Here is a 19,212-nt window from a genome sequence, read left to right on the forward strand (position 1 = left end):
TTAAGCAAAATAATATATGTGTGTACATATATATATATAAATTTTTTTTCCACAAATAATCGCTCAATTTTATTTAAGATTGCGTCATTTTAGTTCCTAATTTTATTTTTTCCGAGTAATTTGATCCTTAATTTATTGATTAAAATGGTCTTTGCCAAGGCACAGTTAACTTTGTTTATGTGAAAATAAAGATCTAAACTTAATTTAAATCATGTATATAAACTAAATAATAATTTGTGTATAATTCTTAAAGATATTATTTTAAATAAAATAATGCTCTAACGCTATTACAAAATGGTTTTTTGTCGTAACACGTCGCTTTAAAAATGACTTGTCACTTCTAAAGCGATTATTGGTATTTTAAAATAGATATCAATTTTATTTTTTTAGTCGTTGCTAAATGATTAAATAATTTAGAAGCAACTAGTCGTTTCTAATGTCGCTTCTAAATTGATTTTAACCGGTTTAAATTGTTCTTATTTTGTTCAAACCAACAACATTAGAAGCAACTAGTCGCTTCATCTTCACTTCTCTTCTCTTCTCTTCCTCATTCCATATGTTCTCGAAGAGAGAAAAAAGAAAACAATAACTACCTCCGATTTGAAGCTCTCTCTCTCTCTCTCTCTTTCTATTTACCGCTCATTAATCTCACCACGAAGCCCGTCGGACCTCTATTGCACCTCTGAATCGCGTATGTTGAACCTCCGCCAAAAATATACAACTTCCTCTCTTTGTCTCTCTCTCTCCCAATGGTCTGCTCTCCACCACACCACCACCCTCCAATCGACCCACCCCAAATAAGCTCTTTGACCTACTGTCAACTCACGTTGACCCAAATAGAACCCAACCCCCGGCCTACCCTTGCTTGAACTCCAAACTCATCCCCCAATCCCACCACAGACCCACCTTGAATCCCATGAACCCACAGTTGAATACACCACATGAACCCATCCTACCCCCTGAACCCACCCCGACCACCATTGCCACCTTCCAACCACCTCTACCATCAATGTAAGTTATAGCTACAATCTCTTTTATATTTTTTTATCGAGTATTTTGATATAAATTGTCATAAATGCCTATAAAGAAAAAAAGACGGCCATATATGCTTGGAGCCCTTGAGACTCGAGCGGCTCTCTACCAACACACAAACAAAAATTAGGTGACACTCTCCGTATGAGAAACCTATGTAAGTTGTCATTCATTTACATGAATTAATATTGTTAAATATCAACTTAAAATTATGTTTTTAACTTTCATATACATATTAAGATCATAGTGTTCATCGCTTGATGTTGTAAAACAACAAGCAGAGGACCGTGGTCATCCCTATGAGATGGATACATGGGCAGGCAGGGCCAAAATTTCTTAAAACACATATGAGACACAATCACGACATCCTCCTTAGAAGACACCGCTAGCATCGGTCTCACACAAAAGAGATTGCCTAAGCAACAACCTTGGAAGAGGAGGAGGACCTGGGTCTAGGGGCAGAAGAGGAAAAAGAGTCAAAGTTGTTTTTCCAATCAATCTAAAAACAAGTGAATTCTTATCACGCACTAGTATATATGTGTTTGTACGTATGCTATTATTATTATTTGTTAGTCACTTTATTATAACGTTGATATGACGTTAGTATGTGTATCCGTTTTGTTGTAATGTGAATGAATTGAAATTTATTTACTGTTTCACTCAATTTTGAATTTCTAAATAATTTTAATTATAGATAATAACAAAAATAAATTTATGATCTTGAAGCCATATGCCTCATTTAAATATAAACCGGTCATATCACGAGAACGACTCATTAGAAGCAACAAGTAGCTTCTAAATGATCTCCCGTTGTATGGCGGAATAAAGATTTAGAACCGACTTGTGGCTTCTACGTTATTTGTAGATGACTCATTAGAAGCGACTTTATCAGTAATTAGCCACTTATAAAGCGTCGCTTCTAAGTAATTTAGAAGCGATTTTTTTTTCGCTTCTAAATGAATTATAAAAGCGACTCTTAGGCATCTAGAAGAGAATTTGACTGCTTCTAAATACCGTATTTGTTTTAGTATAATAATCTAAAACTATTTAACTTTATATAGTATTTTTAGGATCAAATATAGTTTAATTACTTTATTTATAATATTAACAATATCTATCAATTTTATTTATGTTTAAGTTATTTAGGTATTAAATTTTATAAGAAAAAATAATAAACAAAAAACGAATAATTTAATAAGTTAGAGACCAAATATTTTAGGAACAAGTTCTAGATTCTAAAAGAGAAAATTTATTTTGCAGACCTCATAATTAGCAATAATTCATGAATGAACTTGTGGCTAGCAACTTTTAAATATGGATTTTTGTAATGTTTTTAGACAAAAATACTATTCCAAATTAACATACCTTATTTTAATCTCTTTTTCGCATTACCTCACTTCTCTCTCTTCTCTATGTCTACAACTCTTTGTTCTCAATCCTCACTCTTCGTTAGACGATGTTCAACGATCGGCGATCGCAGACAAGCACTCGCATAATCAAGTTTTGAGAAATTCAATTATTTTTTTCATCATTGAAGAAAATATTAAATTTCATCGGATTTAATCATAATTTATCGGATTTAAGGGCAACAACAACTCATTTTGGAGCAGCAACTCTAAAAGGAGTTTTCATTGCCCCCCCTTAAATCCGATTAATTATGGATGAATTTTGATTAATTCCAATTAAATTCGATGAATTCTCTTCAATGAAAAAAAATTAAATTGATCCCGCGTCTGTTCGCCTAAGGTAGATATAGGTCGTCGGATGGAAGAGTGAGGAGTGAGAACCACCAAAAGAGAGTTAAGAGAGAAGTAAGAGAATGAAAAAATGAGTTTAAAATGAGATATGTTAATTTGGAAATGTATTTTTGTTTAAAAATATAACAAAAGTCTATATTTGAAATAAGATCTACAAAACGAGATTCCCTACTAAAATAGCATCATCATAAAGTCAGAACCTTTTCTATACAATATAAATGTATATGGGTGTGTAGAGCATTAGCAAACGCGCATACAGTAGTAGGTCAGGCCTTATCGGCGCAGTAATAATACGAGTTTAAAATAATGCTTATGCGTGTGATTAAGGTTATCAAATTTATTTAATCATGTCTGATTAGTATATTGAAGTTGTATATGGCATAGCTACATTCGAAAGATAAGCTATGAAATATTTTATTTTTCAAGACAATGAATAGAGACGCAAAAGTTCTCGGTAATTCTAAGATTTTAATCATATAGAGTTGTTTGATAGTGATAAGTAGGGAAATAAAAAAAATAGAGCAATATTCGTATTTCTTTTTATTCATTGAAAAAGACCAAAGAGCTGAAAATATTAGCCAATTATCCTAACTAGTATAGTATTTTATTTGTTTGTTTTTTGTTTAAAGGAAGCTAATAATTAGTGATTAGGTCGACACTGTGGAATATTTTATTCGTCAAGACGATAAAGTGAGAGGCAAAAATAGTGATTGGCCATTTATTATCAAGTGTTGATCAAATTTTTTTCGTCAAGACGATAAAGTGAGAGGCAAAAATAGTGATTGTCCATTTATTATCATGTGTTGATCAATAAGGATTGTTCATTAGACCAATGATCGAACATTTATTTTGTGGTAATATACATGACTTTGACAAATTATTTTCTTTAAAGTACGTTCTTATTTTAGAGAAAAAACTTGAAATATTTCATTAGAAATTGGACAAAATACCCACAGATACAAAGACAGAACCACATCAAACGAGACTCAACTAATAAAATTTGACATTAAATACAAATAATAACCCAGACCGTGCACACTTTCGTAAATAAGAAGACCAAGAGGTGCACTAATTTTCGATCGCAATTCAAGCTCTTTCAAAAAATCCATATTCGACGGTGGAAAGATTCAATCAACCTCGATCATGCGACCATGATGAAGAAAGTTCTCCAGGCTGTATAGACGAGACTCTAACAGAATTTTCCAAGCGAGAAAGTGGATGACGAATCGACTCCAATCCAAATCGAAACATAAAACGATAAAAAAAATCCAGTTCCAAACAAAAGCAACTAAATCTTCTTCAAGTTGCAGTCAAAATCATCATCACTCAAGTTAACAACATAAGACTTGTTGTTCTTCTTCAAGTTGTTTGCACACTCAGCCTGAATATGTCCAAATCCTTCGCATTCTCTTCATTGAATCCCTTTTGAATTTTCTCCTCTTTTATTATTGTCATTATCACCAAATTTATCCCTCATCTGGAAGTTACTGTCTCTTCTGTTATGTGAGTTTGATGTAGAATGTTGCCCTTGGTCTTCTCCTATTCTATTAATCTTCTTCATGAATCTCCCAAAGTTCCTAGAAAGCAGAGCAATTTGATCTAACATGTCACCATCTTCTTCAGCTTCTGAGAATGCTTCAGATTTGAGACCAACACCTTTGTTCTTATTCTCTAGCTCTTTCACCTTCAAATTCATCTCAAAGGTTAAGAGAGACCCTATCAGATCATTAAGTCTCATATTCTTCACATCGTGAGTTTCTTCTACAACAACCGCCTTCATATCAAATTGTTCTGGAAGAGATCTCAGAAATTTTCTCACAAGCCTAAAATCTTTGTAGGTTCTCCCAAAGCTAAATATTTATTAGAAATATAATAAATTCTAGCACTGAATTCAACAATAGTAAGCATCCGGAGACAAGAAGATCTTACTTTATATGTGTCATCATGAGAAACTTGAAGGATGTCCCATGATTCATTGGTGACTTCACAATTAGTGATCACCTTGAATATGTTCTCATCGACATCAGAAAATATGGCATTCATAGCTTTCGAGTTTCCCATGCTAACTCTCTGTTGATCTTCAGACCACTTATCCCGAGTCAACGTGGTCGTTGTTTCCTTATCATCAATATCCGTGGGAGCATTCCAAGCTTTCTCAACTGCACTCCAAGTTTTCTCATCTATTGCCTTGAGAAAAGCTCTCATCCTTGCTAAGGTCGGCGTGAATTGACCAAACAGAAAAAAGTGATTAATCTAATTCAACCCTAGAAGAGTTTATTAAGTTAACATCAAAAATCTCTCGCGAATCTGTTATTCACGGAAACCAAATATCTAAGAATATCTCTCAAAAAATTTTAAACTGAAAACATGATATTTCCAGTTTTATTCGCACGAGAGGAAAGTGACTTTAAGTGACCCGGGTCTTGAACAACTTTATCAAAATTATTTTGCCAAACTAAACCATGCCACTGAGAATCCAACATTTATTTTTGATAAATTTGAGCTAATCATATATGAATTTTATGTGGGTATAGAGTGCATTGCATATAGGAATAAGTTTATAATATAATTTAATTTATATAAAAAAATTATTTTTTATTACACTTGTGCGAAAGAATTCCTTTCAAATTAATTTAATATTTAAGGATAATTTAAATATTTATTTAGGAATCTGGTTAATATTTTTTTTTAATACGAAATCAAGTCGTTTTATATTTTTATTTAAATGAGTGATACATTTTGAGATATCTGTAAATGAATGTAAATTTATAAAATATTTTATCTTCGCATCATCTACATATTGAGATCATTAGTGCAACGTGCCGTTTATTTATTGGCATCATCGGCAATGTCAGATCCCATGCTTTGGAGTTGGCCAACAAATGACCTGACCAGTAAAGCTACCGGAATATTTGTGGACATCGAGCCTTTTGTCTTTTATTTACTACGTATTATTCGTAGACATACTAATATCGACGTCCTATTTTAGTGTCAAAATATTAGGTAATTAGCCAACTAAAATGTCTGAAATTGCTATATAGCCAATGTTTCGTAAATCTTAGGTAAATAGCCATAACGATGACGTGACATTCCTGATTTATCATTTTATTGAAATAAATAAGAGGAATATTTACGTCAATTTACACGTGAAAATACATGGACGTGACTAATTACCTAAGATTTACGAAACGTCAAACTGTAAATATAGCTATTTATCTAATGGACCCTTTTATTTTTATTTATTTATTTATTTAAAAGTTTTTATGTTTATGGACTCATTATTTTGTAGTGGTGTATCTTTTGCTTTGCTTCATATTGAAAATTGGTTATCCCAATATAATTATATCAATAGGAGAGTATTAGATTTTTTTTTCGAGGAAATGGCATTGTGTGTCCCTATTTTGAAACTGAGGAGCTTTTTTGACCATTCCATCTTTTCTTATTATAAGTTCTTCAAATTTGCGTAAACGTTTACACTAAAAAAATGTATTGATTTGAAAACAAATGTAAAATGGGGCATAGATGACTAATGTTAAAAAAAATGGGACAATCCAGTACATTTTCCGATTTTTGTCTCTATGTAGATTGGTTTATATATATATCTTCATCATAGTCAAAGAACTTCAAACCATCTATTAACTAATATGAGTATTGTTCGAAATTCAGTGCGTCTATTGTCTTTTCTTTGATTGAAACGTACATAGTTGAACGAACACATGTATTTAGTCTTTTGACGTTTGACCAATACGACCAAAATTTGTAACCCATACGTGTACGTATAAACGTCTACATGAATGTTCATCCGTATTCTAATACCATGCTGCGTGCAATATTTATTTTCATTTTTGAAAAATTATTTGTTTCAATTTAAATGCGTTGCTAATACAGTATTGGGTGTCTATTATAAAGGGAATTTTGTGGGGCTCAAGGTGGGGCCAGAGAAGGACACGTGGCGATCATGCCAAGGCTAGTGATGTAGATCATAGGAAGGAGATTGGGAGTGTTGGCCTTTGTGGGGATTTGCACATGGGTGGTGTTACGTTCAAGAAAATCATGTGATCACATGTGCTCTCTCTCCCATTTCCTCTCCCCGGGCCCACGCACGCTCTATCCCTAAAAAGAGCCTATCCGCAGGTGATTATTCCATGTCAAAAAAACTATTCAATTCACATTTCGCAAAGCAAAACAACAACAAAAAATCCACATGCGCGTGGGGATTGTATAGTATTACTATTATTACCCTTTCCATTAGTATCTTTTTTTTTTTAATTTTTTTTTATTTTATCTATGATGTCCGTACGATAAAATGGATTACATGGGCGGTTTAACCACTATATACATATCCCTTGAACTATAAGACGTTGCAAATTATGAAATAAAAAATGGTGGTGATATTAAGTCAATATATGCTAATCGGTTGAGCTACTTTTTTCTTTGTAGCTTATAATTATATATGTATGTGGTTTAATTACTTGATCGTGAGTGGTCCTTCACTTGTGTATGTACGTATGTACATATATTTACGCATATATTCATTGCTCATGTCATAATGTTAGTTTTAGTTGGTGGAATGTCTTTTAATTCCCTTCTTAAATACCCTCACATTCATTCACAACTTTCCTTCGCAAGGGAAAATTAATAGCAATAAAACATCATGGTTTTAGTTTTTGTGTTAATACTTAGTGAAGACTTCATTTGCTAATATTAATATCCAGCGAGAGCATATTCATGGATGATAGGTCCATATTTCATTATCATCTCCATATATGTTTAACCCCAAGGTAGAAAACTTAAATAATTCATTTACGGTAAAGAGGCCACATGTAGTTTTTTTTTTGTTATTTATTTAATATAAATCAAGGCTACATTTAGTTTAAACTTTAAGCCAAGTACTGTTTAAATGCCCACGGCAATTATTAAGTATCCATTAATACATTATATCTGTGATCAATGACCTCATGCATTTTTATCATTGTGTTAATATTGAATATTGACATTTTTTTTATGTAATGAATTGAACATTACGAGAGTGTTTTATACTTCGATGTTAAAAAAATATGTGTATGTATATGAAAATTTCTATATTGTATTTGTCTCATGTTCCGTTGGTATATTGACTCTGTATCTTTCCAATTTATCTACTATGTAAGTAGTGAAAAATGGGCTCTATAGATATGTGCGAACATATTATAAGCAAGATTTGAAATGTCAATAGTGGAATAATTTGATTTTAGAGTAGTATGCCTGTTATCAAAAGTATTGTCAAAGAAAATTTAGAGAAGTTAAGCATCGTATCAATAAACTATTTTTTCGTCAAAAGAAAATATCCAAAATTTCTTTGAATTTCAGAAGTTTCAGTTTTCCGTGAGCATTTTCTCAAATCCCCACACTTTCCATTGTTTTTTGTCTTGGCGGCCTGCACATGTGGACAATCGGTTTTATGTTGGTATTGATTTTTCGCCGCAACTTTTAATATTTGGTTTTCTATTTAATTATATCAGGAAAGTTATGATTATTATCATATGTAGCGGAGTTAGAATTTAAACTCAAAATGGTGTATTTGATAAATGAATAAAATATTTTAAAAAAAATTTAGGGGAGCATATGTCTCTCTTAGTCTCCAACTAATTATCATTCTAGAAATTGCGACCAATATTTTAAATATTTATAGAGGTGTATATGATTCGGCGTCAACCCAAACCATAGTTCGATTGTAACGTCTTCAATGGCATACAAAGATTGAGTTTGAACATAGAAAACTCATAAAATAAAAAATAAAAAAATCAAAGCAGGCCAATCGTTTAAGACCGTGATCCCATATTTTTAATTTTTTTTATTTGTTTATTCTAGTGATTTTTTTATTTTTATAAAAGTAAATATATAACTCCTTATAATTACTGATCAATCAACAAGCTCAACTTAAATGATAAATATAACTATAATGTTAAAATCGTGGTTTCGACACTTGTAACCAAAATTGTTTGGGAATCAAACGAATTAAAGAAAGGAGAAGAAAAATAAATCAGAGTGAGAATTCCGATTTGTATTTTCTGCTTTGTTTACACCTAGATATTTCTGTTGATAATATGTAATAGTACTGAATTAATTTGAATTTGTGGTCAAAATATGATTCGTACGAATATTACTAAAAAGCTATGGAATCATAACCATAGAAAACGTCCTAGTTTCTTCTCACTCTGTTTACACATTTACATAAATAAATAAATAAATAAAAACTGTATTTTGATGCTCACAATTTACTTTGACGTAGATACATTGTAGATAAACGATTAATAGTAATAATAATTAAAATGGATTGCCAAACAAACACATGTACGGTGAAACGCTACTTGGAAGTGATAGCGAAGGTTATCTCACACCACGCGCTTAAACCCAATACGTGAACACAACGAACTGACTTACTATATAATATATATAATATCATATATTTCTTTATATGTGTATGTATGTATGTATACACACACACACAAACACATATATATATACACCCAGGTCGGGGACTAGGGAAGCCAAAAACTCAGTGGGTCCAGCTTCGTTGGCATTGACAATTCTAGAGCCAGAAAATAAATCTCTCTCTTTCTCTTAATAATTTAACACACAGACACAATCTCTCTTATTCTCTCTCTCTCAAGCCTTTTCTCTCTCTAAAACCCTTGGCTTCTCTGAAGCGAAAAAAACGACATGGAAAACCCAGCTCACGAGCAGCACAAAGGCAAGCGAAAACCCTCCGCGAAATCGGCCACATTGCGGAAGAAGATCGACAGGAAATCGTCGAGAGCGGCTATGGACGGCGGAGATGAGAGGGAAGAAGTGGAGGTTAAGATACGCGCGTTGCAGAGGATCGTGCCCGGAGGAGAGAGCCTCGGAGCTGACAAGCTCTTCGAAGAGACCGCAGGGTATATAATGGCTCTGCAGAGACAGCTTAAAGCCATGAAAACCATCGCCAACTTCTTTGAAGCTTTGGACAAGGAAAATACCAAGCTCGGAGGTTGATTCATTGTTATTTATTATAATTATTAATTTCATTACAGTATTAAATTAATCTTCTTTTTTTTTTTAGTAATTAATTAGTTTGTTACTTTACGATGTTAATCAATTCGCTTCTGTTGATCTGGTCACACACTCACACTGATGAAAAGGCCAGTATTTGGGAGCCAATTAGCAAAGCAAGGTTTCCCATTTTTTGTTCTTTATTTAAAAAAAAAAATTTAATTCTTGTTAATCAGTATTCAGTCATAAAGTAAAAAAAAAAAATGTAAAATTGGCTAGGTCTATTTTATTTTTATTTTTCATCTTTTTGTTTCATTGTGAATGAATGGGAAATCCCAATTGGTAACTTTATGGATATTGTGAGTGTACAAATGTACCAAGAAGGGAAGTTTTCCAGTGCTACAAAATTTGGAGTGACGAAGAGAGAAACAACTGTAAAAGACTGTGATAGTTACTTCTCGGTTACAAAATGGGGTCGTGTTAAAAGAGGCTTTTCTGGGGAAATTTCTGACGTATAGGCTATTAGCTGAGAAGAGAAGAAAGAAAAAAGAGTACTCGGTGAATTTTCATTTTTGGTTAAAAATAGTCATTTTTAACACATTTGCCAAAACTATGCAAGTTTCGGTATGTGACAAAATAAAAGATTTTTTAGGGAATTTTTTTTTTTAATTTTTTTTAATATATACGCAGAATATGGTTGAAATGTGGCAGGGTCTTAATCCATTGCAAACTTTTACTTCAGTCTTATCCATTTCAGTTTTTATTATATACATTTTTACGTAATTGGGACGAATTATTGAGTCGCTGCTTTGGCAGAGAGTAACAACAAGACTTCAAATCTGTACTAGTTTTGTGTGTAAATAAATGAATACATTCATAGCAATCCATGCAAGTATAAAAATAGTTAGAATAGTTTTCTTTGGTGAGACTTGACACGAGAATAGTGCTCTTGAATATTGACGTTAATAATAATTTTGGCAAGTTGTCCGAAATTCATTAATTAAGAAAATAGATTGATGTTCATGTACATAAATCCAATTTATAAGAAAATTTCTGGCTCACAATAGTATTAAAATGTAATTGTATTATTTTTTAAGGAAGTAATGGTAGCAATGAAAGTCAAAAGGCAAGTCTTTGTCTAAGTCGGACAATAAAAGTAGTTTATATATTGATTTGCTGTCAGTCATATTGCTAGAGTTTGGGAGACAAGAAAGGCTAATCAAACAACCTAATTTTGTTTGAGAGATAAGTCAAATAGATGAGACAAGTTTGAGGCTCTATTAACTTCTTCTTCACTTTATTTTCTTTTAGTCATTCGGCGTTAGAATCTGTGTATCCAATTCCAATGCATTTCTTTCCATACCAAACTTTTTTCAGATTGATAAGAAAGTATTTATTTAGATTAGAGCCGACATGTCTGTTTTTAAATTAGATCTTTCTTTTTATATTTATCTTTTTTTTTTAAATACAAATATTGGATTTACTTGTGCAAAAATGTTTTGTTTCGAGGTTGGTCTCTGAATTTTTGTTCATTTGAAAAATAAAAATCTTCGACATATAATATTAATAAAGCAGAATGAATTTTTTAAATATTTCATATTATCTATAAATTTTGAAGAAATGTTTTCAAAATCTGAAAATGTATTGAGAAAAGGAATTTCCAATATATTTAAGTGGAACAAGTCAATAATCTATATAATAATTTTTATAAAATAAAAGTCTTTTGAGATTTTCTAAACGTAAGGACAAATGCTAACGTTTGCCATATGCAACGATGTTTTGATGTTGATATCAAATTGTTTAAATAAAAAAATTTGAAAGATAAAAATATACTGGAAAGCATAAGATTCAATATCTTGCTTTTATTGCAAACATCAGCAGTGCCAGCAAATAGTTGTAAGCTTCCATGGTAATATAATTATATTCAAATAAATATTTTGGTACCACTTTTTTTTTTCTTTCTATTCTGCATAAGGAATTACAATTTAGAATTCATGCATTTTGCAAAGACATTAACGTTGCATTTATTCAAATAAGAAATGACAAGGAAAAAAAAAAGAAAAAAAAAATAATATAAGATGAGGGAAACAAGGAAACAAAGAAACAGTTTTATTTGCTTCAAAAAGAGCACTGCCATCACTAGTGGTCCAAAAGATGGTACATTCATGGTATTTAGGCAATACAACCTCAAATGTGCTCTGTAGAAAATGCTAGTTGTGACAAGCTGTATAACTTAAATTCTCCTTCATAAATAAAATTTAAAATATATAATTGGCAGCCAAAGGCGTAGCATGAAAACATTTTCAGATATTGCCCATTCTCATTCTCTTGATCTCATTTGTTGACTTAGGAGGCTAGAGGTTTCTTTGGTCCCCTTGTGCTGTGTAAATCACAATACAAAAATCTTCGCTGCTGAGAGTTAAAACATCTAATCATATTATTGAATATATTTCGCATAGAAGTTCGGTTTTAGATTTTGTGAACACACACGTGTATTATCGAATCTTGGTTCTGCTTTACAATTTGGATTTCTGGACTAACTTGTCTAGTTTGCATCTTTATTGATTGGGCTGCTATGCCTTTGCATGGCCCAAGTTATGAGCCCAACTGGTTGATAGTCCATACAGCAAGTGAGACGCGTTTATACCCAATCTTGATGACAAAATTCAAATAAGAAAAAGGGAAATTGCCCTAAATAGGAGTAAAAAAAAGTGTTTTTGACTTTTTTTAGACTTTTTTTTTCAAAAGGTCACAAATAGGATTTATGAATTTAAAATGAATTATGTAATTACAATTTTATCCTTACTTTTACTTTTTAATTACAATTCATTATATTTCATTTAATATATTTTTTTTCCTTTTACTCTGACTATCTCACTTCCTCTCTCTCTCCACCATTTTTCTCCTCTTCTTCTTCTTCGATCTTTTTCTGGCGAAGCATCCGGCGATGAGATCGTCGGCGGCCGGCGCGGCGACGCTCGGGATGATCTGGTCTTCTTTGGTCTCCGATCTGCGGACTGGTCTTCTTCGGTCTTATGTCATCTGAATTCTCTTACCCTTGGCTATTACCCTTGGCGTCTTATGACTATCTCACAAAGCCTGGTAGACGAAAATTTGTAGTTACTCTCCTCAGAATATATCAGGTGAGGCTAATATCATTGTAAAAAACTTTCAGCATTTGACTTGATGATAAAATCATCACATGTGTTTAACGCTCTACCATAAAAAAAACAAACAAACTCAACTTTATTAATTAGACATATTTTTTTAGTGATGTAGTTTCAACGTTTTTTTTTTTGGGCTGAAACAGTGCTGAGCATATTATTGCGGTGGACTCAGATAAAGTTTTTTTTGTTTTTTTTTTTTTTTTGTTTTGTTTTGTTTTGTTTTGTTTTGTTATGTTTTTTGTTGTTGTTTTTTTTTTCTTTATTGGAGCTAAGCTAGTTAATAGCACTTATGGCGCTCTCTCTGGTGTCTTCCGTAGTTTTTAGTTGTTTTATTTATTTATTTCTTTGCAGGAGACAATAACGACGTGGACGACCGAATGTTGTACGCTCCGGGCCAGAAATGGCTTGAAAACCACCATATCATGGGAAGAGCTGTCGCGTAAGTCATAGAAGCTTTTGATAAAATACTTGCATAGGGGGAGAATATTATTGACAACTTAAAGTTACAACATCCAACTCGAGCGAAGTCTCGACGATTTCTCAGATTCTAGGTTTATAGAAGATTGTGTTTTCTCGTGACCTCATTGACTTTTGTAACACATTTTCATGATTATAGTTAGAAGTTGTATTAATTAACCCGGATTTATTGTTGTTCAATCAAAGAACTCCTGAAATATCGAAATTCATCTCTCGTTTATCATTCCTTACAGTGTTTATAATTATGAGAAATAATAATCCTGACATTCTTCTCTGCAGGTTCTTAGCTCATGTTGGCTGGCTGACTATAATCATGATTGTGTTTACATAATATTTTTTTTTTCGAACTTTTTCATTTTGTTTCGCCACCATGCTTTTCCTTGGATTTATTTTTATTTATAAATTATTATTTCCCTTCAATGTGACATAGCTTGCTCTTTCTATATAATTAACTAATAATTGTTTTTCTCTTGCAGTACATAGTTATAGGTGCGTTGGGATTGTTGGTTATCACCTCAAAGGATTAGGAGTAACAACTCTCCAGTTTAATCCACTTTTTCCCAACAATTTTTTTTTCATTAATTTTGAGGAACCAACATCACATTTATTCCCTTTTTTTATTTATTCAAAAGATAATGAAATGTGCTTTTGATACCGGACGAGCCAGGTAGTTGATCACAAGATCTTGGACCATGGAGAACAGTGTATTTTAGAATGAATCAATGGGAATGATGGTAAGTGACTTTCTGTTTTGGTACCGTCTGTTTAGGCGTTGATGCACAGCTCGTAATCAGAGATTAGAAATCAATGTTTGAAATGGTCACTGCAAAATTCGGTTAGGTGTTTATCTTTCCCGTGAAAGCCACCGGTCCTTATTTTTCGCGACAAATAAGTCACAAAATCCCAATATTTCGTGACGTAGAAGTCACGAAATTCCTATTTTTCGTGACGTAGAAGTCACGAATTTCCTATTTTTCGTGACATAAAAGTCACGAATTTCCTTTTTTCGTGACAAAGACGTCACTAATTCTCATTCAATTACGTGAAACATGCTCTCTTTTGCTCTTTGGATCTCATTTGTTCCTCATAAACTTGCTTCTAGACTGTTAAATGAGTTGATTTGGAGGACTAACAACGCTAATACATGTGTTATCAATAAATCCCCACATTAAGGAGAAGTTGGAGGGAAAAACGACATGCCAGACGACATGACAGTAAATCTCATTTACCTATGTTCATTTGTTTTAGACTACTTGACACTTTGTCCCATTAATTTGAAATGATGAAATGGGACAAATAAATGTATGTCAACAATACTTCACAATACAAGACACATTAGTTAATTCCTCAATATCTTCTAGGTAAGTAGAGCTTGACTAACTATGTATTTTTTCAAATTTTTTTATTTTTATATTTATAACAAATATTGGTCACCTAAGACGTATTTAATAAAATAAAAGATAGATTTGTCATTAAATTCCATCAAAGTATCCCATTTCGTGACTGTTATGTTACGAAAACGTACTGTTTCGTGACTTAAAGAGCTTTGTTTCGTGACAGATAAGTCACGAAATCCTTATTTTTTGTGACAAATTAGTCACGAAATCCCAATATTTTGTGACGTAGAAGTCACGAAATTCCTATTTTTCGTGACATAAAATTCACGAATTTATTATTTTTCGTGACAAAGACGTCACGAATTCTCAGTCAATTACGTGAAACATGCTCTCTTTTGCTCTTTGGATCTTGTTTGTTCCTCATAAACTTGCTTCTAGACTGTTAAATGAGTTGATTTGGAGGACTAACAACGCTAATACATGTGTTCTCAATAAATCCCCACATTAAGGAGAAGTTGGAGGGGAAAACGACATGCCAGACGACATGACAGTAAATCTCATTTACCTATGTTCATTTGTTTTAGACTACTTGACACTTTGTCCCATTAATTTGAAATGATGAAATGGGACAAATAAATGTATGTCAACAATACTTCACAATACAAGACACATTAGTTAATTCCTCAATATCTTCTAGGTAAGTAGAGCTTGACTAACTATGTATTTTTTCAAATTTTTTTATTTTTATATTTATAACAAATATTGGTCACCTAAGACGTATTTAATAAAATAAAAGAGAGAATTGTCATTAAATTCCATCAAAGTATCCCATTTCGTGACTGTTATGTCACGAAAACGTACTGCTTCGTGACTTAAAGAGCTTTGTTTCGCGACAGATAAGTCACGAAATCCTTATTTTTCGTGACAAATTAGTCACGAAATCCCAATATTTTGTGACGTAGAAGTCACGAAATTCCTATTTTTCGTGACATAAAATTCACGAATTTATTATTTTTCGTGACAAAGACGTCACGAATTCTCAGTCAATTACGTGAAACATGCTCTCTTTTGCTCTTTGGATCTTGTTTGTTCCTCATAAACTTGCTTCTAGACTGTTAAATGAGTTGATTTGGAGGACTAACAACGCTAATACATGTGTTCTCAATAAATCCCCACATTAAGGAGAAGTTGGAGGGGGAAACGACATGCCAGACGACATGACAGTAAATCTCATTTACCTATGTTCATTTGTTTTAGACTACTTGACACTTTGTCCCATTAATTTGAAATGATGAAATGGGACAAATAAATGTATGTCAACAATACTTCACAATACAAGACACATTAGTTAATTCCTCAATATCTTCTAGGTAAGTAGAGCTTGACTAAATATGTATTTTTTCAAATTTTTTTATTTTTATATTTATAACAAATATTGGTCACCTAAGACGTATTTAATAAAATAAAAGAGAGAATTGTCATTAAATTCCATCAAAGTATCCCATTTCGTGACTGTTATGTCACGAAAACGTACTGCTTCGTGACTTAAAGAGCTTTGTTTCGCGACAGATAAGTCACGAAATCCTTATTTTTCGTGACAAATTAGTCACGAAATCCCAATATTTTGTGACGTAGAAGTCACGAAATTCCTATTTTTCATGACATAAAAGTCACGAATTTCTTTTTTTCGTGACAAAGACGTCACGAATTCTCAGTCAATTACGTGAAACATGCTCTCTTTTGCTCTTGGATCTCGTTTGTTCCTCATAAACTTGCTTCTAGACTGTTAAATGAGTTGATTTGGAGGACTAACAACGCTAATACATGTGTTCTCAATAAATCCCCACATTAAGGAGAAGTTGGAGGGGAAAACGACATGCCAGACGACATGACAGTAAATCTCATTTACCTATGTTCATTTGTTTTAGACTACTTGACACTTTGTCCCATTAATTTGAAATGATGAAATGAGACAAATAAATGTATGTCAACAATACTTCACAATACAAGACACATTAGTTAATTCCTCAATATCTTCTAGGTAAGTAGAGCTTGACTAAATATGTATTTTTTCAAATTTTTTTTATTTTTATATTTATAACAAATATTGGTCACCTAAGACGTATTTAATAAAATAAAAGAGAGAGTTGTCATTAAATTCCATCAAAGTATCCCATTTCGTGACTGTTATGTCACGAAAACGTACTGCTTCGTGACTTAAAGAGCTTTGTTTCGCGACAGATAAGTCACGAAATCCTTATTTTTCGTGACAAATTAGTCACGAAATCCCAATATTTTGTGACGTAGAAGTCACGAAATCCCTATTTTTCATGACATAAAAGTCACGAATTTCTTTTTTTCGTGACAAAGACGTCACGAATTCTCAGTCAATTACGTGAAACATGCTCTCTTTTGCTCTTTGGATCTCGTTTGTTCCTCATAAACTTGCTTCTAGACTGTTAAATGAGTTGATTTGGAGGACTAACAACGCTAATACATGTGTTCTCAATAAATCCCCACATTAAGGAGAAGTTGGAGGGGAAAACGACATGCCAGACGACATGACAGTAAATCTCATTTACCTATGTTCATTTGTTTTAGACTACTTGACACTTTGTCCCATTAATTTGAAATGATGAAATGGGACAAATAAATGTATGTCAACAATACTTCACAATACAAGACACATTAGTTAATTCCTCAATATCTTCTAGGTAAGTAGAACTTGACTAACTATGTATTTTTTCAATTTTTTTATTTTTATATTTATAACAGATATTGGTCACCTAAGACGTATTTAATAAAATAAAAGAGAGATTTGTCATTAAATTCCATCAAAGTATCCCATTTCGTGACTGAAATGTCACGAAAACGTACTGTTTTGTGACTTGAATAGTTTTTTTTCGTGACATCTACGTCACGAAATCTCAATGTTTCATGAGAGGAAAGTCACGAAATCCCAATTTTTCGTGATAGAAAAGTCACGAATCCATGTGTTTCGTTACATGAAAGTCACGAAATCTTATTGTTTCGTGTTATTATTTCATATAAATAAATAAAAAATTTGTTTGTTTTATTAATCATTTATTTGTGCACTTTATTATTTTCATGGAAATTAAATCGAACTAATTTCATAAAAATAAAAAAAAATTGTCTGTTTTATTAATCATTTATTTGTGCACTTTATTATTTTCACGGAAATTAAATCGAACTAATTTCATAAAAATAAAAAATGTGTCTATTTTATTAATTATTTATGTGTGTACTTTATTATTTTCATGAAAATTAACACAAAATTATTTTAAAAAATAAAAAATGTGTCTATTTGATTAATTATTTATTAAAAACTAATTTTATAAAAATAAAAAAAATGTATCTATTTTATTAATTATTTATGTGTACTTTATTATTTTCAAATTTTTATTTTTATATTTATAATAACCATTGGTCCTCTACGCCGTATTTAATGAAATAAACAAGAGTTTTATCATTAAATTCCATCAAAGTGTCACGAAATTCTAATTTTTTCGTGACATAAAGGTCACGAATTCCCATTTTTTGTGATAAATACGTTTCGAATTCTCAGAATTTTTAGAATTTCGTGATAAAAAAATGTGTCTATTTTATTAATTATTTATGTGTACTTTATTATAACATATAAGGACAAATAATAGAGAGAGGGGGGTAGGTGAGAGTGGGGTCCATGAGATATTGATATTTACAAAAAGTAAATAAATAAGGATATAATGGTAATTACATAAATGAAAAAAATGTTAGAGTTCCTATTTGTGACCTTTTAAAAAAAAAGTCCAAAAAAGTCATTTGCATTTTTTTTACTCCTAGTTTTGGAAAACCCCCTAAGAAAAACGTCTTAAAAAAATAGAGAAGTATGGGTAAACAAAATTGTTCCAAATTTATTGCATATGGGCTGGAATATCTAAAAAACTACGTCAATGTTGCCCAATACTTTCAATTCCATAAATCTCCCGTCCCGTCATCAAAAGTGAACATATTCCTCTATTCATATTTATTTCCGTTTTTAAGCACTAAATAGTTGGTGGCAAATCTTGTTGGCCTCAGATGAACAATCTCACTTCCTCTTTCATCTCTCATCTTCAACAAAACTATTATGTGATTGTAGATGAATTTGTTAATGTCACTAGCGTCCTTCGCAATCCGTGAGATAGTATCCCTCTCGCCGAAATCTTCTAGTATTAAGTAAATGCAGTGAGCCGCACATGACGTCTAGTACAAGTTGAATTTGTTTATCAACTATGGCCGGCCTTTTTATAGGTTGAGCCGTTGTCAGTGACTATTTGAATGATGTTGTGGTTACCGAAATTGTTCTTCACCTCAAACAAGAGTTTAAAAATGAAATCCAAATTATTCATCTTGTAAGACATGTCAACAAACTTAAAGAAAATGGTCTTA

At 31.9% G+C, this 19,212-nt stretch overlaps 1 protein-coding gene across 1 annotated transcript; it reads left to right on the forward strand.

Moving 5' to 3' along the window:
- The first annotated feature begins 9,335 nt into the window (after window positions 1-9,335).
- Window positions 9,336-9,928, forward strand: LOC149407107 (transcription factor PAR1-like). The gene has a single exon (XM_089626419.1). The coding sequence runs from the start codon at window positions 9,492-9,494 to the stop codon at window positions 9,801-9,803; it is 312 nt and encodes a 103-aa protein (XP_089482545.1). The 5' UTR covers window positions 9,336-9,491; the 3' UTR covers window positions 9,804-9,928.
- Window positions 9,929-19,212: the final 9,284 nt, after the last annotated feature.

This window comes from Urtica dioica, chromosome 1, assembly GCF_054948205.1.
Source record: "Urtica dioica subsp. dioica isolate 48M chromosome 1, U.dioica_male_clone48M_v1_H2, whole genome shotgun sequence".
NCBI lineage: Eukaryota > Viridiplantae > Streptophyta > Magnoliopsida > Rosales > Urticaceae > Urtica > Urtica dioica.

What these genes read in the sequence shown, in the direction of transcription:
- LOC149407107 (XM_089626419.1), top strand. Translation starts at nt 9,492, where the DNA reads ATGGAAAACCCAGCTCACGAGCAGCACAAAGGCAAGCGAAAACCCTCC.